This window comes from Centrocercus urophasianus, unplaced genomic scaffold (genome assembly GCF_019232065.1).
Source record: "Centrocercus urophasianus isolate 14NV4802_14NV808 unplaced genomic scaffold, USGS_Curo_1.0 seq_10, whole genome shotgun sequence".
In the NCBI taxonomy this organism is placed as follows: domain Eukaryota; kingdom Metazoa; phylum Chordata; class Aves; order Galliformes; family Phasianidae; genus Centrocercus; species Centrocercus urophasianus.
This window is the reverse complement of record NW_024884142.1, coordinates 49,078,726-49,103,277: the sequence shown is the minus strand read 5'-3', so window position 1 is coordinate 49,103,277 and position 24,552 is coordinate 49,078,726. Positions and strand designations below refer to the sequence as shown.

Genomic DNA, 24,552 nt, shown 5'->3' with positions numbered 1-24,552 from the left:
CTGGCAGGACAGCATTAGAGGGATTTATGCTGTTCCCTCTTCAGAGTCTGTTTTGCAGAGGGAGAGCTCAAGTCTGCACAGCTGCCAACCTAAAACCTTCCTAGATTTACTACTGGAAATTCACTTAAAATTTGACATCAGCAATGCCTTCTCCAACACAGATTAAGAACAAAAAATGCCAAGTAGAAAGAGAGAATTGCGGTGCTTCTGATTAAAAACAAAATCAAACTCTCCCCCATCCTGTCCTAGGATTTCCAAAAGCTTTCCAGCACACATCTGCCTTTAGTTTCCTCTTTGTTTATTCAGTCATCAATTATCAAGAGACTTTTTGTTTTGTCTCAATGAGCTGCACAATTTGAAGCAACTGCTGTATCTAAGATGGTTCTGCTGAAACCAAACACAGATTCCTTCATGACACAGAGAAATTGGATTAGATTAAAATAAAAATATGCAAAAAGAACAGATTTTTTTTCACCAAATTGTTCTGAAAGTTATTATAATGTCATTTCCCCGATGAAACAAATAATACATAAACTTCAAAAGCTCTGAGTGTTCTTCTCAAACAACAAAAAATAAATGAGATTAGACATAATGATTTATGATGCTTCCATTCGTTCTTCTTAAGAAAAGAGAAATATGTTAATAATAAAAGTCATATGAACTCAAGATCTTTTGGCTTCTAAAATATTGTGACATGCACTTGCCTAAAAAGCCTTTTAGGACAAATGTACAATGACAGTAATTCCACTTGTGCCTTGGAAGTTGTATCTCCCTGGACATAGTATTACCTCTGATTAAACCAGTGGATTAATGCCTGTGTTACTCTCTCTGCTGATAGAAAGAAATTGCAATGGAGCATCTGCCCATTCATCTTCCTTTCTAGCTGAGGTCTGCCAGTAGCTGTGACTGATGCTGCATCGTATAGTTACTAACCAAGAACTCAAATAATTCATACTACTCCTTAGTTTTGCATCCTCCCAGTTCCTTCCATAGGAGCACTCACATGACAGTTTTCACTGAACATTCACAGAATGGCTGAGTGTTTCGCCCAGCCTTGATAAATCCCTATCCCAATGATCTAATTGCCAGCACATTCTGGGATTTGATGAAGTGCCCAGCCAGGTACTTTAACTACAAATAGATCTTCCTACTTCCATCAAAATACAAACTGCAGTTCATGGAGTGAAAATGCAGCAGATTACTTTAAAGAGGATGTTAATAATTTCAAATAGTACCTAATAAGAACAACAAGAAAAAAAATACTTAAATCTGCGGGACTTGTCTTTAGATACCTTTATACAACCAGCTGAAAGACATCAAGAATAAATCTCTCTTCTTCTGTCCTTCTGGTAATGTATTTCTTGTTATGATAATGCTGTACAAATTTGATGTTTGTATACTACTCACTTTATTCTTGGATGGAGAAGTGAATTCAAAGACCATTTATCCTTGCCAACTAGGAAATTTCTACTAATTAAGTGTGTGATGCCAGTATTTCTGAGTTCCTTTCATTAGCACTGCCTGTAATAAACTAAAAAGATACTACAATATTAATTTACATCTTGTATATGCATGAATAAAATGTGATAATTTCATCATTTCATGTCAAAACAAAGATCTGGAATATTATTAATTCATCTGAATTAAGTGTTAAATTAAGTCTTCTCTGTATTCATCTACAAACTTCGTGTGAAGTCCTGACCTAGAGTTAAAAGGCACTTCACCTAAAGTTTCAATAACAATACTATTTCACACAATATTAAATCCCGTTTGCCATTCTCTATACACTTGTCTCCATTTCAGATGAGATGAACACCTGATTAGGTTTCAGGTTGCACGTACCAGTTGATGGCATGCATGCAGGAAGCAAGCAAACAATATCTGGGAAAAGAGGTTTTTATAATCTACTTAAATTACAATTTATCTTCTACATTCTCTGGGTTGTCAGTTAAACCTTAACTGAATGGCCTGAGTAGTCCTGAAGGCACCATGTGGGTATGTGGAAATTACTACACTGGACCAGCTGATGGGTTGAAGTCACAACTGTTTTTGTTCTCTGGCAAGGTTCGCAGAAGCAAGCAGAACAAACAAGATCAGGCCTGTGGAGTCCAACAGCTGGTGTGAGGACACAGTGTTTGCACTGTGTATGCTTTGGAGGATTTAATTTGGACTATTTCTAACATATTCCCATGGACTAAATGTCTAGTAGCAACTAGAATGCACCAGACGCACTTGTAGAGTACGTGGTTTGTTCTGATTCATGTGAAATGAAACAAATTTGTGTATGCAGAAACTGCTCTGTGATGCAAACCAAAGGCTGCAGTGAACCGGAATACCATCTAAAACACTAAAGTAGACGCACTCTCTACAATGAGAGTCTATGAAGCACTATCCTTAAAAATGTTACCATGCAATAACATTTGTATTTAAAACAGCATGAAAGTTTTTTTTTTAAAAAAAAATTGTAATAATGATCAAATTTAATCTCCAAATCCAAATATTTCATAAATACTACACTAGAAACAACAAAGTTTGTACTTCAGGAGTAAGATTAATTTTCCCTAACTTCATGCATCCAGCTTCATGCAGTTCAGCTTCCTTTGAAGACAGCGGGGATAACCATGCACTTTCTCCAAAGGTTTAATTGAACAAGTTTTAGACATTTGCTTTGCAGTGAGCTGAGTCTTAATGTACTGAAGGAAAGCACAGAAAAGTACCTTTTACTCATTCTTCCTGACAATAGAATTTTAAAGGCTTTTAATAGATTTGTCAGATTGCAACTATCTCCAATATCTTTTCATGCGCATTGAGAGGAAAGCCCTATAAGGGAAATACAGTAAGAACCCTCTCTGAATTTTGCTGCAAGAAAGAGAATCATCTCTTGACATAGGCATTTGAGGTTCAGAAATTCCATTTCTTGTTGTTTAATGAAGTTTTCATAATATCCAGAGTCACATTCCATGATTTCATGAGCCCAGAGCCTTAAGTGTTTGAATCAGATTGGTGCTAGACACTGTGACCTATCCTGGCACAGGAACATTTTTCAGCCTTTACATATTTTGGCTTCAGTTAGAGTAAGTAAACATGTGCTTAAGTAGTTTGATAATCAAAGGATTATCTAAGAGATCAACTTAATGCTTTGAGAAATACAACATGTATAAGATGTAGATTAGAAATCATTATTTTATAAAACAGACAAAGAAAGTTTAATCCATCAAAGAAAGCTAGCTACCTAGACAGCAAGGTCAAAGAACATTAGGTGTTTGATTTTGTAGCTTCTTCTTTATCATATTAAAGGTGAGAGAAAAAGGCTAGTTCTCAGCAAAAAAAAAAAAAATGGTGAAATTATTAACATTTCAGAATTATTATTATTTTTTTTTAATTCCAAAAGATCGTGAGACATCTTTTGCAATATGGAGCAGAGAAGAACAGAGGAAAATGTATCTTAGGCTGATAAGTTTAGAAACATTTACAGCCAGGAACTGACAGTTTACAAGCACAGAAACTTCATGGCTTTCTCAGACACAAATCACAGCTATATAGCAATCTATAGAAAATTGCAGACTGTGAAATTACAATGTATTACGAAGTAATAATTAAATAAATGAAGATTAATTGCTAGAGATGAGGTCAAACCACAAAATATAAATTTGAACAATTTAAATCAATGTCTGGAAATTCTAGATCTGGGTACATTATCATACTTCTTCAATTGCAATAGCATGGCTGGTTGCAAAACTGAGGGTGAGTCTAGTCTCAGTAAAATCTTTACTGTTCCTTGCCCCCATTCCCATTTTGTGAGACAGCATTAGCACAGCAATATTAGTCACGGCACTTTTCTGGACATCAAGTTCTTTGGGTTGAAAAGATGGGAAAATACATGAATGCAGCCCATGTTTAGGGATGAGATTAGGCATGAGAAAAATTGAACTGTGAGGCAGCAGACTGAATACGCACTTGAAATCTTTTTTCCAACAGGGGATCAGCAATAACTCACGTGACAAATACCATGAAATATGATATGAGATCATCTTCAGTAAATTAGTCAAGCAACTGTTCCTCCACTTTCTCTAAGTAATGCTTAGTTAATAAGAAAAAAAGGGAAGGTCTCAGAAACAGAATTTATGATTTCTCTTGCGTTACACATATGTACTTCTCTAGGCAGAATGCAGGTCATAGGCCTATTACCTATCCTCCTGGAGCTATACTCATCATTTTTCCCTGAATTGGTTCAGTAAGTGGAACAGACAGTGCTTGACCCAGCCTTTAAGCTGGGTTTAGCTGCCTTTAGCTTGGTGGGTAAGATAGAAAATGGTTTTAGCCACTTAAAGGTGATGAAAGTCCAGAATTCAAAGCTTACATTTCATTGCACTGTTACACAAGCAGGAAGCAGCATGCAATCCCTCTGTCTGCAGCATGCTTTGGATGAAAAGCGACGTATGGCTTGGCTTTATACTGCTCCAAATTTGCTAATGTTTGCTTGAACCAGACTTACAAACCCATGTGTTTACCAATGTGATAGCTGGTGAGATTCTCACCCAAGTGATTCTCAGTTTTCTTGACAGAAAGAGAAGTGTAAGGGTCAGAAATTTTGAGTGTTTTTAGTTGGAGGGGAGTAAGGTTTTGTAACCATCTCTTGAACTTTAGCATCTCAACTGAATCCTGTGGCCCCAGAGAATGGATTCTTTCGATACTATCCGTTCTGCAGATGGCCAAAATGATATGTTTATATAGTATAATCAGTGTCAATCCCAATACATGATTTCCTTATAATTGTGTTCCCATCAGGTCCCCTGTCACCCCTCAAGCTCAGACATAGAATAAAAGTATTTATAGCTCCAGATAGAATTTGAGTGATAGGAAAAAAAAATATTAAACATAGAAAAGAGTTTTCTATGCCTACACAGAATACTAGTGCCAGTTTTTGTCTCCTTCAGTACCCTTGTGAAAACTGTAATACTGTCAGGACAAGTGGTTTAAGCCTGATCTGATTTACAGGACAGAATAGGATAAACAGGTGGTCACTGTCACTCAGCAACAAGGCTGCAGAATTACCTAGCATAGAAATTAAGTCAAAATTACTGAAATAATAAGTTGGTACTAGAAAACTTTTTAAAAGTATGTTAAGGATATCTGGATTTTCAGCTTATTTTATTTATGATATTTTTTAATAGGCATGATATTTATGTTCTTTGTGGTTTGGGGAATAAATCTCATGATAACAAAGAGTTGCTACTTGTTTAGCATGAAACCACAACACAGTGATGAAGCAGCACAATGATGGCATGTGTACACTGTCAACTCCTTGACAAAGGAATCTCTGTTGCAGCCTTGTGCCCACCCATTTGCCACTTTATGTCTCCAAGCTACAAACGTAGGCAGCCTGGCATCTCGACTGGGGCCTTCCAGAGAAAACATGGGCTGATGCACGGGGCCTCTGGCCTCCTCTGTACCATTATACTGAACAAATACTGAGTGCTCTTGAAGAGAGCAGGTGAGATATAGCATGCGCTGCACTTCTGGAATGGACAGTTAACCAAAGGAGAGTGTCTTAAGTGGCATGAGGGAGCAACCAGCCTCCATTTTGATAGTCACAAGGTCACAGAAAGGGATATGCATCCCTTTCTGAATGCATATGCTTTACAAGCATAACTGCAAGATCATTAGCTGTTTTATTTGTAAAATGTGTCCATATATTGTAACAATATTTGAAAATTTCTACCTTCTGTCTACTCAACTGAAGAAGAACTGCTGTTCCAGAGACTGCTGGTAGAGAGACTATGTCAGTTACTTTATAAAATACGAGTGAAAAGCGCTTAGCATGGTCTTTTGTGCTTAGATTTGAATTTCTCTTCATTAACAAGATATCAAAAATAGACAGTTGTGTTGCAAGCTGCTTATGGAATTGAAACCTTTGGAGCAGAGAGCTTACGTTTCCATACTCCACTGTAAAGTTCTGAATAATCGCTACAGGCAGTACAGCAACAAGTAAAAATTTCTTGTTAACTGCTGAAGATTTAGGCCCTTTCCTGATAACATAGTGAAATTTTACAAAGATAACTTTATGTGCTTATTTTCATTTGCATAGATCGCATACGTAGTCTGCATAAGGTCAAGTGCATGTGTAAGTCTTTGAATGACTGGGTTATAAATAGTTGGTATATTTGGCTATTTAGAACACCATTGCTCATGCAGAAGTTTTGTGCATACAAGAGATATAGGGTCACATTTCACACCATGTCAGTAAGAGCTGAAGAGCTTTCAAAGCTGTAGGCTTTCACCACTGCAGAACTATTCCATCAGCTGTCTTGTTTCTCTTCCTCCTTCCTTTTCAGTGCAAACTGACACTAATATTCTACAATTTTCATTTTTCCCCACTCATTATATGGTTATTTACCTGATTAAGTTTCTCAAGGCAAATTTGAATAGATCTGATTATTTTTCAGCAAAGTTGAGCTCAGTGGTTACGTAATCCAGAGGCCAACCTGCCAGAGCCTTGCCAGTACCCCTCAGTTCTAGCTTTCAACACTGTTGTTATTCCAGTAATGTCTCTCTCTTAAGCTGTAGCTGCCAATTCTGTTCAAGTGTGTGGCAGTTTTCTCCTACGGGCAAAGTGCTGCCACCACTGAAGCTGGATCCATCAAACTCATCTCATGGCCAAATTTTGATTTCTTCATATACCACAGCGATTATTTGTTGGAGGTGAGTTAGGCACCTCTCTGGAATACAAAATTATTTGTGGTACCAAAGAAACTAAGCTATGTTTCAGTAGTCTGGAGAGTAAAAAAGTGTGAAAAGAAAATGCCTCAATGCCTCAATGTACGCCATGAGTTGCGAGGTCTGGTAGGCTTATGTTTTCATCTTAATACCTAGCTCCTTAAGGAGAGAAATTCACATTTCCCCGAGAAAAACTGCTGCAGACGGGAGAGTTAACTGATACACAACCTCTTCAAAATCTACCCAGTAAGGAGTAAAGACCAAATCTGACAGTGAGAGTGAGATCTAGTGAGAGACTGCTCACTAGAATAACATACTCATTATGCTTTTATCCTCCTTCCTCTTTTCTCCATTATTATGAGGAAGGCTGAATGGATTAAAACTGATGAGATGATAAAATTTTTGCATGTGTTATGAGTGCACCTATTTACTTTCTATACTGCAAATATAGGGGTAATTGTATCTATCTGAGATAAGCTGCTATTTGCTTATACACTCAAGTTTCTCTTCTATTCAGCAGACATTTATGCAAAATGCAAATATGAGTAGTAAAAGAAATTACTTACTGAGTCAAGGTAATGCCATATATCAATAACAAATTGACATGAGTGAGGTGACCGCTATGCTTTAGGAGAGCCATGTGGTCAAAATTTTTATTTCTTTACCATAATAGATGGATGGAGAAAAAAAAACTTTATGCTTTGCAGGAAAACATATTAGCTGACTACTTCTGCAGACTATGAATCCCAAGGTTAGAAAGCCAGGCAACTTAACAGTAACACCTATCTCTCAGATGTTGAATTTCCCTTTTAAGATAATCTTTCCCAAAGATCATTTCTGGAGTACACGCTGTGTTTCCTATGTTTTCAGACCATATTAAAATAAGTAAGCATTAGAGCAATGCTTAAATGATAGTGTACAATAAGACTCAGAGCAAAACACAAAATTACTATGAGCACTGTAAGTTTCACATAGGCACAGCAATGTAAGTTTTACCATTCTAAATATTTCAGAACTAGCAATTACCTTCTGTACCAATCCTAGAGAGTGATATAAGAATGTTATTCCTTCCAGGATGAATTCATAAAATTGGGTGCTCTGTCATGCAGAGGTTACTGATTTAACTTCAGATGAACTAGTTAAGATGCAAGAACTGGTTAAATTGCCTTAACTTCAGATTCTTCCAAGCTAGGATGAAATTTTTCTCTGCAGAGTTAATTAGCTTAGGCATCAAACCAGCAATTTTCACAAACTGACCCAATTATCTCTGCATGATACAACATTGGATCGTGTCTGAGCCCAGAGTATGCTTGTCTACATAATGGAAAAATTACCCGTAGGTTGTGCCATTGAAAATACCATTGGGCCCTCCAGGATGAGGAATAGTTCTTTTTCTGCTCACCAGAGAATCACAGAATCATTATTGAACTGTTTGGGTTAGAAGGGACCTTTAAAAGTTGTCCGGTCCAACTCCCCTGCAATGTACAGGGACACCTACAGCTAAATCAGGTTGCTCAGAATCCCCTCCAGCCAGATATAGAATGTTCCAAGGATGAGGCATCCACCACCTCCCTGGGCAACCGTTTCAGTGCCTCACCACTCTTATTGTAAAGAACTTCTTCCTTATATCCAGTCTAAATTTCCCCTCTTTTAGTTTGAAACCATTTCCCCTTGACTTATCGCAACAGATCCCACTGAAGAGTTTGTCCCCTTCTATCTTCTTTCATATTCATAGATAATAAGAACATGGAGAGTACCCTGCTATCCTGATTTTTTCTCACTTTTTTTTGTTAACTACCTCTTTCTTATTTTTATTTTTTAAAATCAGTATCATTATAAGTAAAGGGCATGGAGAGGCCAGGGTTCTCATTTCCAGAATGCAACATAATGCCAAATATTTTTCACATCCAGTTCATTATCTCTCAATTTTGTCATAGTTGAATGCCCTCACTAACTTTGATAACAGCTCCAATTCTGGCAGAATACTGTAGATTTTCTACACTGCATTAGAAATGCCAGTGAGCTACCAGTGACTTCAGATAGACTTGGAGCTTCAAGAAAAATTTCTGACAGCACAGTTGTACTGACAGTGCAATATTCTTATGAACTGGATTACAACAGTACCTCAGCTTCCCACTGTATTCATAAATTTCACACTATCACAGAATATCCTAAGTTGGAAGGAACCCATCAGAATCATTAAGTCCAAATCCCTGCTACATACAGAACCACCCAAAATTTCAAACCCTGTGCCTGAGAGCACTGTCCAAATGCTTTTCAAACTCTGCCAGGTTTGATGCTGTGACCATTGCCCTGGGGAACCTATTGTAGTGCCCAACTACCCTCCCACAACTGAAAGATGCACTTCTCTCTTTTTCAAAGGACAATGAACATATGACAACATTTAAAGATTTAGCCAACGTTACAAGCAAGAAATCTATGTAATTTGTGACAGATTTAGGGTTAGAATACTGGTCTTCAAAAGGCTAATGTGGGCCACTGATCATCTTCTGCAACAGTCACAGAAGTTCTATTATTTTAAATAGTGCAACATACAAAATGAAAATAAACAAATGAAATATAAAATGTAAGGTGGAATGCATCATATTCTGTAAAAACTGGAGTACATGAAATTACACTGATAATAAGAATATCCTGGGCAGAAATATAGTTGTTACCTACTATACCCTCAGGAAGCACATTAAAGTAACAAATTTATTTGTTCAAGTAATTTTTTACACATGGATAAGAAGTATCCATCACTGTAGTGCTAAAAGAGGAGACAAAGTGATAAGAATCAATAGGTCTTAATCTCGGGTGAAGCAATATCAAGTCTGTCCATTGTAAAATCACCTACTTTCACTGTAGCCATTGCAAGCATTTCAGCATTTCTTTATTGTTTCCTGTTTTGCAGTGGGGAAGATAGGAATAGAATAAGATTTTCACTGCAAACCTCTTTTTCTCAAACTTTAAGTAAAGAGAACCTCATCCTCATAATCCATGTCAATCCATAATTTCAAGGAATTTGGAATCATAGTAGCCTAGTACATAGTAGCCTAATGTTGTTCCAAAAATCTTTAAATTTAAAGCAAACCCAGAGCCAGTAGCATAACCCAGATACAGATCTTTTCTGACAAAATTAGCTAGTATCATTCTAGCATGCTGCTTGATACCACGGAGATGCAAGTATGGAGTGGTCTTACGGCTCTGTGGCCCTACCAGAAGCACAAGCGTTTCATGGATAAATCAAGACAGTGAAGTTGGTCTCTAGTAGCTGCCCTCAGAGCAAACACGCAATGAAAGTTCTGTTTCCCATACCACTTATAAAGCCAGTTGTACAGTATACTACTGCACTTAGAATAACCTCAGCACTGTACATGATTTGAGATACCCTGGGATGAAACATAATACCCTATATTATATAGGATACTAAGTCCTTAACTTTTTAGAGACACTGATGCACACTAATGACTGGAGAGATCCTTTAAAACAGAAGAGATACCATCTCTGGAAAAGTCCCTGGACAAGTCACACCTTTGACAAGACACCGTAGAGTCATTTTTACATTCCTAGCAGTTTCTTTACAGCAAAGAATAAATTCTTGCATGTGCACATGCTAGTCAAGATAGATATGAATATAGCTAATGGAAACAACATCTTCTGTTTGCTGCTCCTAAAGAATCATTTGCACTAAGGATGATGCCTAACTACAATATGTGTAGTTATAAAAATGCCAAAACAAATGACAAGAAACTCATGCAGAAAACTTTCACCTTTAGGTAATACAGCTTCTTAATTTCCTCTTTTTTTTCCTTCTTTTTTCTTTCCTTCTAGTGATTAATAACATTTGCATGGATATAACCTCCTTAGAATGTAACCTCCTAGAAACTATTCTGCACTCCACAGTATTTAAGCTGTATATTATAATTGGCACGATAAGGGATCACAAAAGTATCTTTTCTGTCAGCTTGTGCCATTAAGAACCTCTAACCACAGATCATTGTTGTAACAGGTCATTATGGTCCACTGTGTCAGTTCATCTATTGGGATCTGTGCATTATAAGCATGACAGATTTCCTCTGCAGCAATTACAGCCTATTGTGACAATAGGATTTAATGAATATAAACAACAAACCACATAATCTGTTATTACAGAACACAGCCATGCACCCAGATGGGAATTACATTCCTAGACATTACCAGTTGCAGTTTTTATAATTGTGACTTTTTCAGTCATTGTGTTTTTAGATGCAATGCTTTAATGTACCACTTCTCCCCTCCCCCCCCCCCAAATGAGGGGCAAAGTGCTACACCAGTGCAAATCCGTAGAATCACAATGGTGAGAATTTTGATTAAGGCCTGTCCCCTGTCCTAGGGGCTTCAGATAAATATTTGTTAAATTAATACTCTTTTTCAAAGCATAAACCTGTCCTTCATATTAAAGATATGCAGTCTACAAAAGTTCACATTTTCCCTAGGGTGATTTCAAAAATCTGGCTCAATTACAGAGATTTTTAGGTTTTTAATTATGAGTTCTGGAATTGAGTACATCAAAGGTTACAATTACAGTGTTGGTACAGCTGTATTTTAATCTCCATAATTGGGCACTACTGGAATATATGTACTTTAAGTAATGGAAAATTCGCTGTAAAGAATAAATTAATGAGGACCACATACGGATGAGCTATATAAATGCCAGTGTGAATCACCACAGTACTTATCATGTACCTTTGAGAAGGAATCTCCAATTAAACTTACTTCCACAGAATTCTTATTACCAAAAGGAGAAAAGACTCTTACCTAGCATGCGAACACATTTGGCATTCTGGTCAGGACTATCAAATGAGATTTCTCCGCACCTCTGGAAAAAAAATTCAGTCAAAAATTAGTTAATATGTATTTACATTTAATTAAATCCTCTTTGATACTATCCCTGTCTTCATCCTTTTACAGGGGATCTCTGATCCCCTCGTTCTATGTTTATGTTTGGCACAAGAAATGCTCAGATGAGTGCTGATAAAATATCAAAATCAGAAGAATTGCAAGTAGCCAAAGCTCAAGGAAAAATAGACGTTATAAGGGTAGGTCAACAACATGTTCAGGACATTCACCATGCCCTATTTATTACCATACCTATAGCTTGAACAACTACCTCATCCATGTTCCTATTTGTTAGTACTGAACCAAGAATACAGGAGGCCTCATTTACTGCCTCATTTATAGTGGCTGATGTTCAGTCACTATAGTAATCCAATGAAAGAACATCAATAGACTTAAGATTCGGATACATAGTGTTTGGTTATTTTCAAGGATGAGGCATCATTTGAGTCGTTTATGCAGACAGTCATGTCAGTTTAGCTGCCAGTAGAAACATAATCGGTGTGGCTCAAGGGTCTGATCTAGCTTTGATTAAAGCCAGTGTAGAGATCCCACTCACTACAGGAGTGGTTGCTTCAGGCACTACAAAAAAGATTCATTTTTAATTACTACACTCAAAGCCCTCAGTAAGGAGGCCCTTCTTAAGGATAGCCTCATATTAAATAAGTAAAAATGGTCCATGCTTCATAATCTACATTTTGGTGTTGTTGTTTCTGCCTATGATCAAGTGGGAATAAAAGCATCATCATGCAATGCTGGGAAAATCACTGAGAGCTATTAATTTATCCTTCTCTTTCTTCCTCTCCTCTAATTTTTATACAGTTTCTCTTTTTCTTCACCTACATCTTTCTCTTTTACATTAGAATCCAAAATGGTTACTCCTGTCATTTTTTTTTTTTTTTTTAAAGAGAAAAAGAAGAAGTGAAACTTAAAGCAAACATTTCAAAACTGCAAAGAATCAGGCAAGTAAAAACCTTGGAGCTTCAAAGAAAATAAAACACTGCAACAGTTTTATAAATGAATAACACATTTGGAACTCACTATTTTTTAAATTTACCTCCTTCATACTGAAATGAATACAAACAAATAAACAAAAGCCACCACCCACACACAGTCTCTTCATATATCAGTATCTCTAAAAAGAGTAAACAGATGCCGGTATTAACCTTCCCAGGTGGGAGCACATACTTGTGAAAGACTGTAAAAGGAGAAACAGCATCCAGTATTTTGAAGTTGATTTACAATTGCTCTTACATCATTTCTCTCTGAGGAAAAAAAAAAATTTGTTTTTTATTCTTCGAGGGAGAATATTAAATCATGGGCTTCTTTCCACACAAGTCTCCCACTGTCATCTTCATGACCATCAGTATTTTAGACAAATACAGATTTAAGAAATCACTTTAAAATTCACTGCCCCACTCAGCCCTGAATTTAAGCTGCTCTTTGTAAACTCCTGGTTAGTTTTGATTTAGTTCCTCAGACATATTGTATGTTTCAGATGTATTCACATAAATATCACATTTCAGGCAGGCAAATGGTGGGTTACAATATCTAACAATAGTTATTAGCCCTAGCATTATGAAACTGGGAAAGCAGCTAATGTTTTACAGAGTCCACTATCATCCGACAGGATTCATTATGATAATGAACTGTGAAAATTTTGCAAGTTAAGATTCAGATAACTATACGTAAGTTCACAGGCTTATCTGGATTTCCCTAAAATCCCTGAAATCCACAGAACTGGCTGAAGAACAGCCACCCTAGGAGATTTTTCATGTTCACAACAGCTCTATCTGAGCTTTTTCTTCTGCAGCAATTTTACAGAGGTTTTTCTGAAGGTAATGCCTCCTATTTATTTCCATGGAAACTGCAACATACAAAAAAAGCACAATAACACTGTTTGACTGAGCACATTCTCAGCTATAAAACTTTATTTTTCAACACAGACACCACCATTAAGTATGTATTTTCACCAGTGATGAACAAGAGCATGCATGCTCATATACGTTTCCATGTCAGATGCCATTCTGTCACACTGCCCCCCTACTGCCATCTGTCACACAGCAACAACATGTAATCGGACATTAGTGGGAAAGTCCAGTCTCCACTGCCATACCATCAACATCTGCCTCCGATGTTATCAACCAACATAATCACATTGGAGGCATTACTTTTGGATCAAATGTGTTATTTCTGATGTCAGGGATTGCTCAGAAATACATAAACAGGATGAAAAATAGGCTATTTCTGAACGGCTTAGAAGATACGAAAAAGATTTGGTTGGATTCTGGATGTGTAAAGTAGCACAGAATCGCAGTAGGGGCTCATTTTTGGTCTTTCAAATAATAGTTTGGACATTTTTGTTGCTAGCTAATGTTTTCCATGAACAAGAGGTAAGGAATGACTTCAGGATTTAATTTTCAGAATTAAACTGAGACTGTGTCACCACTACTATGAATTCCTGCCAGGGCTGGTTAAGATTCTTCCTGGCCAAGTTCACTTCCCTTTCTGGGTTGGTTTGTTCCACCTGCTTGGGTTCTGGGGGTTGTACCAAGAGACAATGAGGCAAGAGTTTCTCAGCTCTGTATCCATTTCCAAACTAGGACCAAAGTAGCTGTTCATTCTCTCCTGCAAGTTTCTGAATTTTCTACATAATCAGTAATGGATACATTTGAGGGTAGGAGCAGGACTTTGACCTTAGCTGCTAGTTATTCTGCTTTTGATTTCCACTGAGACATAAAGGAGGAATCACTCTGGATTTATCTGCTGTACACAGCAGACTTACTGCATGTGTGTAGATAATCTGTATGTCTGTTAGGGGAAGCAGAGAGAAACATGATATCCCTTCTAAAGATTGGCTAGTTTTCTGTACCCAATTTGAAGAGGCAAGGGTATCAATGGTGAGATGTTAACACCAAATATGTTACCCACTTGGGAAGATGAATAACCTCGAACAGGAGAGCAGCCTCTGAAGTTCATTTCTTGAAATCTCTGATGGGGATGGATTCATAGTCCTGACTGTATTTGAACCTTACTTGAATTATAAGATTTCACTCTTTAAAATAGGATTTAAACTTTTAAGCCACAGACAACCAAGTTTGAAAAGCCAGCTTGGTTAGTTAAAAGGTTATCCAAGCAGGAACAAGGTTTATAGGCTTCTTTACTCCACTCTGTTTTTCGTGTCTTGAGTATGGTGTTCAGTATGTCTCTCTTCCTATATTACAATATAATATGATGAACTACTTAATATACATCATCAGCTAAACATGACAGTAATAGGGGGGTAATCTTTTTGCAAATGATAGGGATTATTATATCTGTAAATAGCAGAGATATTAATCGGACATTGATTTCAAGCTCAATATCTTTCAAGAATCCCTTTGATTTCTTTGTTTTTAAAGTAACCTTAAGTTAATGTGGTTTGTTCTTACAAAGAGTAGAAGTAATAGTCTACAAAACAACATTACTTAGTAAAATAACTTTTTCTTCCTTTTCTGAATACCTTGTATAATTCCTTATTTCTTTAGAAATCAGAATTAAAATGCACAAACACGACTGAGTAACAAAAATAAGACAGGGCAAACAGCTTCTGTGTTTCTATGAAAAGCTGGATTATCTCAAAGAAAAGAAAAAGAAAGCTACTTCTATATAAATTTGTTTTCTATTGAATTCCTTTCCCCTACACCTTTAAAAAGTACTTGAATAAATTCCTCTAGTATGCAAAAGAATCGTTCTTACTACCCAATGATGTAGAGATGGAACATCTATTAGCGTGGAAAGCCACAGCACTTTTTAAATCTTTGTAATCTTTTATAATAACAACTGTTTGCTGAAATTTAAGGGCAATATGTCAACAGGAGTCAGGCCACACGCTCTTCAGCTTCAGGCTGCCTGGGAGATCTACATTGGATTCATTTTGAGTGCTGATGCACTGTAGGAACTGAAAGAATTCCAATGTCTTATTAAACTTGCAGTATTTTCAGTTCAGTGCCCCCTCTCTGACAGAGGCAAGAGAAAGTATAGAATATACCACAGTAGGCTAACATCTATCCTGCTTGTAGCCTTTCCACAGTTACCCCTCCACAGAATAAAGCCTTGTGATGCTATCTGGTAGAGATTAAAACAATGTTTAAGTATAACAAGGAAATTCCATACCAGTACTCTGCACTTTCCTGACACGTACTTGAATACTTCTGAATTTTGCTGTATCCTTAAACATTATCTTTTTTGGCCTAAGTCAAAAAGTGAAGTCATGTTTTTTTCTTGTTTAGAAACAAAAAATAGTTTTCTGTACATCATACCTTTATTAAAATTTAACAGGCCCACATTTTATCAATTTTCTCACTATTGGATGATTGCACAAATACACCTTGTTCACATGATCTTGAATTTTCATCTCTGAATTTTTTCAATTAAAATGTGTAAAATGAATACAACTAGAGAATTGCATGGATAGACATTAATATTGGCAGCAAATAACACTAGAACATTTTAGCCGACTAAATTGACCACAATTGATAAAAACGACTATAATTGTTTACATATTACCTCTTTGGGGCTTATTAACAGTTCCCATAATGATTACAGGTGAAATTTTGAATTTAACTGGAAATGTAGACCTGAATTTAGCAAGTCTTCCATTAGACTGTGAAAAGAACATTTAAAAGTGTGATATAATCACAACATACTGACAATAGCCAGTATGATCTGATTCAAACCAGATCAACAGCCAGAATAGCACATTTGCTGCCCTATGGATTCATCATATTGCTATGTTATTCTTATTAACATACCGTATTTCATGGGTAAAGTTCTAGCTCCCCTACTTTGTATTAGAATTGAGGCACAGCTAAACTGAAAATTCTGGATGTTTTAACACGTGGATGAATTTCTACAGAGTAAAACGGCCACATCAGAGCAAACTTGTTTAGAGAGTTCTTCCCTTTCTATGCTTTCCCAGCCAAAGAGGTTTCACTCACTTTCTCCAGGAAGTAAAACGGATTGCTTAAATAACCTTTCAGTACTTTCAGTGTCAATCTCCAGCAACACCTTGGTGATGTATTTTGTTCTGGAGTTTGCCATGATGTAGACCCTCAAGTAGTGCAAAGAGGACAGAGCAAAATAAGTAATTACAATCAAATTGAGCAGTAATTCCCAACCACCCATTGTTGCCAATAGTCAGCAACTTGTTTGTCAGCTAAATAGCCTGAGGTGAACCCTTAGGCAGTTCATTTTCTCACAAACCTGTGATTTACTATGGTTAGGAGTGGTTTGAAATGGATTAATGGTGCTGGAAAATGGTCTAGCAGTTTAACTGCTTTGTTTTCTTTTTTGGTTCAGGGAAAAAGTGTTTAACAGCGTGTGACTTCATTATAGAGGTGCCAGTAGCCCTGACCCTCCTGAGAATCTGTCAGTGTTTCAATATGCCATCCATGTTTCTAAATGTTTATAACACAGGCAATGTGAGCCAAATCCAGAATTATTAGCAAATAACAATGCTGGGTTTTCATGAGTAAGACACAGCTGAGTGTGCATTAGCAGGCAAGGCAGAACTTGTAGGCCTCTTGAGGGGGGGGGTGCCAACATCCAAGAAACATTAAAGTACAGACTAATTTTTTGCCCTCGTGAGATGATGTTCTATTATTGTTCATTTTTAAGTTTACATTTTAAAGAATGTAGAACATCTGTAGATTATATAATGGATTCTCCCACCACAAAAACCATTCTAAGTGTGTGGGAAGATGAGGTGGAAAATACCAATACTAGGCAAAAGGCGAGTTAGTTGTCTCTATTTATTGTTGCTCTGATGTGAAACATCAAAGTTCTCTATTTCTAAACATTTTCTGGACCACATAATAACCTTTCCTTCTCCTACGAATTGCAGAGCCAGGCTTGTCTTCTACCTGCTTTTTATGGTCACTGCCACTTCAGTTTTCAATTTCTACTGAACTATTTAATGGGAAGAAAATATGGAATTAGATTTCTCCAACTCAACCACATGTATTTCTTATATTTTTCCCACTGATTTACTGGATGAAAGGAAGGGTCAAAGACTCAGAAATACTAACTAAACACTCTTTCCAAGAAGCAATTCAAATGTCTGTGAGAGAATGAGCTGCTCAAAGTTTCTCCTCAGGTTATTCACAGCAACACGGAATAAACTTTACATCTGCTTATTTGCATATGCCCACTGCACGCTGTATTCTTTGCACATAAAAGCACAATCTCAGAAATGGCAACCCAACGTGGGTATCATGTTCCTCCCACCTAACACCTAAATAAGACTGTCTTCCTGAATGCTTGTGAATGGTGCTATGTTTCTCAAGAGCTGTGCTGTCTTGGTTCCCCAGAACCAATGGAATGTGGAAAGTCTACTGGAAGTCTAATTGGAGGAGTTAAAAGAGAGTACTTCAAGACAGATAACAATAAAGTATTTCTCCTGGTATCTCATTTGTGTTACTGCACACCGCTTTGGCCTGAAGCAGTACAGTCCATGTGTATCTATCCAAGTTTGTTGTACTTCTGCTATTACTGCACAAAGTGTCTCTTTTCTCTCATCTCTCAAAAAAATTTGGTTATAATAGCTTTCGGACAGGACTGCAGCTGTATCAATTTTTGAGATGGCAAAAGAAAATGACAAAGCTCCTGAAAGGAAGAATCTTCTTTTACTTCTGGTAAGCTCATCATTTGAAGCCTATAATAGGATATGCATCTTGATTTCACACACAAAAATTGTAAAGGTATTTCATTCTAAAATAACTTGTTTCAGACTGCAGAAACAACTGTAAAAAACAAACAAACAACAACAAATGACTCCAAAGAAAGAAAATGTTCCCTAGGTCTGCTCTAATAGATTTTGTTGAGTTTGGAGAAAATAAAGCCAACATAATTTGTAATTATCTGTGGCTGACATAATTGTGTTTTGTGAAAAAGTATTCAAACAAATCATAGAATCATAATGGCCTGGGTTGAAAAGGACCACAATGATCATCTAGTTTCAACCCACCTGCTACGTGCACGGTTGCTAACCACTGGACCGGGCTGCCCAGAGCCACATCCAGCCCAGCCTTGAATGCCTCCAGGGATGGGGCATCCACAACCTCCTTGGGCAACTGTTCCAGTGTGTCACCACCTTCTGATTGAGAAACTTCCTCCTAAAAAAATCTGTAATGGTATTAGGTAGTTTCATTCATCGTATAATCAAGATAAAGTCCTGAGCGTATCGGAGGACAAAATACATCTTGTGTCACCCTACTGCAAACACTTCATCTGCCACACTTTTTTTTTTTTTTTTTTCCTTAAGTTTCCATCACTAAATAACATGAAAATATTTTAGAGTTGATTAGGAAGAACTGTATTTTTACAAAAGATCACATGCCTCACACTTTGAATAATACAATATACAGTAAGGGACACTGTATAAGAAAGACAGTAATTAATGAAAGACAGAGTAGAAGTTAATTTCATAGAATGTCTCTTTGTAATGGTAACAAAGAAAGGGAAACAGTTACCCTTCTTTCATACACTGCTAAGAGACAACACCTGTTACTTACAGAAGCTAAAGGAGTGTTAGCAAAGGGTTTGACTGAATGCAGTTGTTTCCCCTCATGTGGATTTACCTACTGAAGATAAATCCCCACAGAGAGATAAGTCATTCTGTTGTATGCTGCAAAAAAACACGTATTTTGCAGAAGTGGGATGGCTCTATTGCCCATTACTCCTTATTCAAGTAGATTCTGCTTTTCTAAGGGATAACTGAGAAAAGTATTTTGTCTACAGAAGGAAAAAAAATGGTAACCTGATAATCGCTTGTTGTCATGGGAATAATCTTATGCTTTGGCCTTATTTTGCTCAAACTGTTCACTTCTAGTAGCCAAGGCCGACATGGTGAACAATACTGCTGCAGTTTCTACCACAACATCCCTGTCTGCACAAAAACAGGCAATGCATTTGATTTTTGGTGTTAGCCAATTTGTTTCTGATTACAAGCATGGTATCATTTCTATTTGATGTCTTATACCAACCTTATCACCCATATGTCTGAATTTGTTGCTGTAGGTGTAATAAGTAATGTGACTAATATCTGCCATATTTGATTTGTTCTTTACCTGGTCCCACCCAGGAGAAAACTCAGAGTGCAATGTAGTTTTCTTGTCAAAGGATTTTATTTTTGGATGTGTTTGCTTTTGCCTTTTGCTTTTTAAGTGTGACTGTTATTATGTATTTATGATAAAAGAAGGTGGGCTTGAATAGCAACTCCTCTGAGCTATTTTTTTTTTTTTTCCCCCAAGTTTTTCTGAATTACCAATTTTTACATGATAGCCTTCAAGAAAAAAAAATTCCTCCCCATGTATTTTCAGACAATTGCTAAGATACTGACTGTCTTGTAATGTTATTTCTCTAAATTAACTCTGATTTGGTGGAATGTGCATTCTATAAAACTCCAAAATAATACCTGTATTGTATTTAAAACTATGGTAGACTTCAAGTCTAACGTGAGAGAATTCACCTATGATTTTTAACTTCATAAAATAAGAGATTGATTCATCCCACTTCATGCCTAGATACCTAACTTTTAATCAAGTAAAGGCAGAAGGGTGTAGTTGATTTTGTAGACTTTAACATTTGGTACATTCAGACACTAAAATTCATGTTAAGCCTGAATATTAGTAGCTGGATTCGCATAACAGATGAAGCGTTCTCCCAGCTGCTACAAGACAGCAACAGGACTGGCAAATAAGAAGGAAAGATGCAGAGAACTTCAAATGCTCTCACCGTGGGATAGCCAGATAGTTGGGTTATAGAGGGGCTTGTCATGGCGCATGAGGCCAGTCTGGCTTTTTTTTTTTTTTTTTTTTTTTTTTTTTTTTTTTAACTGCTCTAGATTTAGAGAATTTTTGTGAAGGAATGAAAAATATGTTTTCAATACAGTTTTGGTCATAGCTATGATGACTATTTGAGCAGTCAGGAAGAGTACAATGTAAATTGCATGGTGTGACTCTTAAACTCACAAAGAACACAAGCACAATATGCCAGATTCTCCAACATAAACAGAATACCTTTTTCCTGATAAACCCTGTTATTTCCTCACAGCTTTAATGAAATGACAAAGCAGTAGGGAAAATAACATTTCCACTTTCCATGCGTTACTTTGTTATGCACTTTTGCATATAACTTTAATGAAGTTAAAAATGACAGTTATAATCTGTAGGGGGTATAAAGACTGCTGAGTGAGCTCTACTTCATGAAGAGCAGTAGTACCTATAAAAACTGTGAAGTGCAGTGATGAGACAAAGGAGCAGAAGCACTTTCAATGCCTGAATCTGAATGCACTGCTCAGTGAGTGTTCTCTTTTAAAAACACCAATACATTATTATTATGTCTGTCACATTTACATAACACATTTGTCATCCTTCACAAATGAGTCATGGTTTCCAATATATTGCAATATAACTAAGCCACACTCATCTAATAAGACTGCATATATTGCAAATGGTACATTCTTCTCATTTTAGAAAAGAAAGTGTGCACAATGAATTTTTTAGAGTAGAAATTAGATACTTTGTTTAAATGACTTTCCTAGCAATTTCCAAAGTTTCTTTTGCAAGAGATTTTGCATAATGCATAAATAACAAGGTTGTATCTCATTATCACGACTGACTTTATTTTACTAAAATGTACTACTCACTTTATACCACACAATACTAATTAATAGCCTAGGTGAAAATGATATTCTGTGGAAGCAAGGTTTTCAGTAGAAATGTGCAGGGTTCCAATTAAACAGCATTTTAAAGTACCTCCTGTTTATATGAAAACACAAGGTAATTTGCATTTGGATCTAAACTTCTGCAGTTCAAAACATTTGTACTGTGCCTGCAATGCGTTTCTATTTTTTGGTCATACAGTGCTAACCTGCTGGCAGAACTTCACAGAATCATAGAATCACCAAGGTTGGAAAAGACCTCAAAGACCATCCAGTCCAACTGTCCACTTATCACAAATATCTCATCCTCAGACAAACAATGAGGTTTAATAGTTTTCTGCAAATGGCACATTTTTTGTGTCTGTGAATTTTATTTTCATTTTTCACTTCATTTTTAATGTTAATTAATTTTTACTACATTAATTAGCAATCCTTGTGAGGCAGGCTAAGTTTTACAGTTAGATAATCTGCAGGTGGGAAGTGGAGGAAAGGACCGATTACACAAACTTGTTAAAGGTCACCAATTCAAAGAGATTAACATTCCCACTGCCTCTAATTCTGTATACTATTCTTTACATTATGACTACACTTATCTTGTTGAGTAATGGATGAGTAAATACAGGAACTAATCATGTCATGCATTCTGATGAGCACTCTCACCTGAGTCAACTCAGTGTTGAATAATCAGCTCTGAAGAGAGATATTTTAAAAACATTTCACATTAGATGAGGAAAACCATACAGTTTTTATTTCTAAAAGATACCTCATTGACTTAACACTACAATTACTAAATCAGCTCTGTGCTTGTTGGTCATCAAGTTTTCCCTTTTGAACCTGTATGTAAGTCAATTCAACACATACATGAAGTGTATTGATGAGCATAAAAGAGTCTGTTTATTTCCAACATACGGAGGATGTAAAAACCCTTGTTGGTGCAAAAGTGGTTCTTCAGCTAAAGCTGGATCACTTCCTCATTACTCCCCATTTCTCCCTCCCTATCTGGAAGCCATTGGATAAATTCCTGGAGTACCAACAAGCACCACACGTTGACAACAACAGGAGCTGTAAGGACACCTGCAAATACATGTGGCTCCAGGCAGCCTCATCTAGCAGTTGGAAACCCTGCCCATAGCAGAGGGGTTGAAACTAGATTATCTTTAAGGCCCTTCTGAACCCAGGCCATTCCATGATTCTATGAAGAGGGTGTGTATTGCATATCAAGTGGTCGGTTCTGTTTTTGATATAGACACATTCATGTTAAGTGATGCTATCTGGATTTGTAGGAAAGAATGAAAGTGTATGGAGATGAAGTTGCTTTCTCAGTAATTCCATTCAAGGGGAAACATGGAACTGCTTCACCATACTAAAATGTCAGTTTCTAAATAATCAGAACTGGTTTTAAAAAACAAAACAAAACAACCCAAAGGCTTCTAATTTTAAAAATAATCACCAAATTAAAATCTCTTAAGTTAAAAAAATCTCAATGATTAAGTCATCCAAGAAAAGTATAACGAAGCTATTGTGTGGATTTTTTGGTGTTTTTCGTGTGTGCAGTGTGGGATTTCTCAACTGAGGGCCTCCTTTCTCAGTCCATTGGGAAACACCCATTGCAATATTAGATTCTGTAAATGAAAAAAAAAAAAAAACTAACTCAAGTAACAAAACAAATCAGCTCTTTGAGTAGCTCAATTTCCAGGCATTGTAAAATTGATCTGCAGATGACAGACAGCCTTCTTTGGCTACTGGGAATGGTACTGCACGTGAACTAGGATGCCCACTGACAGTGAGCTAATGTTGCTTAGAAGCTCTAGGTTCTGTGGTCAGCAATTGCCAAAAGAATTAATATAGACAACACTCAGCATTGCTCAAATGCAGATAGGTCATAGCCATCAGCATAGATCCTAAGTTAGGCCCAACTCTGCCTTCCTAAAGAGAAGAACAGTGATTTTTCTCTCTACTCTTAAATCATCATCATTAAATGAAACTACTGTCTTTTATTGTTTTAAACACAAACAAGTTAAATAACCAGTAAAACATCATCAATAAACATCCCCTGAAAAAAATAAATAAATAAACATTCTCACACTTCAGTGGCATTCATCATAACTATGATGACATAGCTTCTCTTTTAAAGCTGTTCACCTCTACTAGGCATTAGTTGCTTAGCTATTACTTAAGTGCTCTGGCAGTGTTCACTGACAGCATTGTCTTTAAATAAGATACCAACCTGCCTGGTTGGTATGACACATATTGTTTTTCCTAATGAGGAAAAAGTTCTACCTTTAGTCTCCTTCCTTCTCAACATGTTGATCCTGCTTGACTACATGTTTATTTTTATCTGTTGACTATATAGAAGGGATTAAAAAAGCCTACTGTAATAACACAGAAGCTTGGAAAAAGATTAAAAAAAATGTATTTTTCCCATGGAAAGGATGTTAATCTAGTATCAAGAAGTGTTTAGGCTGTGATATCTTTGGAAGTCCACGGATGTCACCTTATAATGGTGTTGGAACTATGAGGGGTCTGACTTGAATCAAACAGAGCTTAAACTCAATGTCATCCTACTTTTCCCTCACACGTTGTATCATACTAAAGCAGGGAATTTCAAAACAGTAAATTGCTGTAATCCCAATGGGAAATCAAGGATGAAGAATTTCCTGTCCTTTGATATTTAAAATCAGAAATGCTGATGTTTTCTTTCAACTTACTTTTATTGGTTTTGCATAATAGTTGAAACAATACATAAAATAAATGTTTTATAATTTTGTTCCTGAACATTTCCATGAAACAAACAAAAAGGTACCACAACCTTGTCTGCTCTGTTGACCTTCACCACAAGCGTCCAGGACATGGGTGCCTCCACCCACCAGAAAGATACATAAAGGATTAACATAGCATTTTTAAAAATAAAAAAATCAGTAGTGAGCAAGCCACAGCACAGCAGTCTCAAAAGTATCTCTCTCAAGACTTTTATACCTAGGAAAGTTTTGTCCAATGTTTTGAATCCTGGCAACCCACATCTTATGTTTGACACCTGGGGCTCTTGAGAACAAAGATCTATCACTTGGCAGAAAGAAATGAACTATCTTAATTCACCTCCTGCAGAGGAAACTAACAAGGAACACTGATAAGCCTTGTACCAAAACACCAATATTTTAAGGCTGCCAGAAAAACAGTCTTACTCCCAGAGAAAAGAGAGTCAGCAAGTCTTAGAAATATTTCCCATTGACCATTTCATATCAGCCGGCTATGGC

At 36.7% G+C, this 24,552-nt stretch overlaps 1 protein-coding gene across 1 annotated transcript in view; it reads right to left on the bottom strand.

The window, feature by feature from the left end:
* PDE7B (phosphodiesterase 7B) overlaps positions 1-24,552 on the bottom strand; it is a 164,659-nt gene that overhangs the window by 101,407 nt on the left and 38,700 nt on the right. The window contains exon 3 of the mRNA XM_042818596.1: positions 11,518-11,578. Coding sequence (XP_042674530.1) covers positions 11,518-11,578 — 61 coding nt within the window. The remainder of the gene's footprint in view (positions 1-11,517; positions 11,579-24,552) is intronic.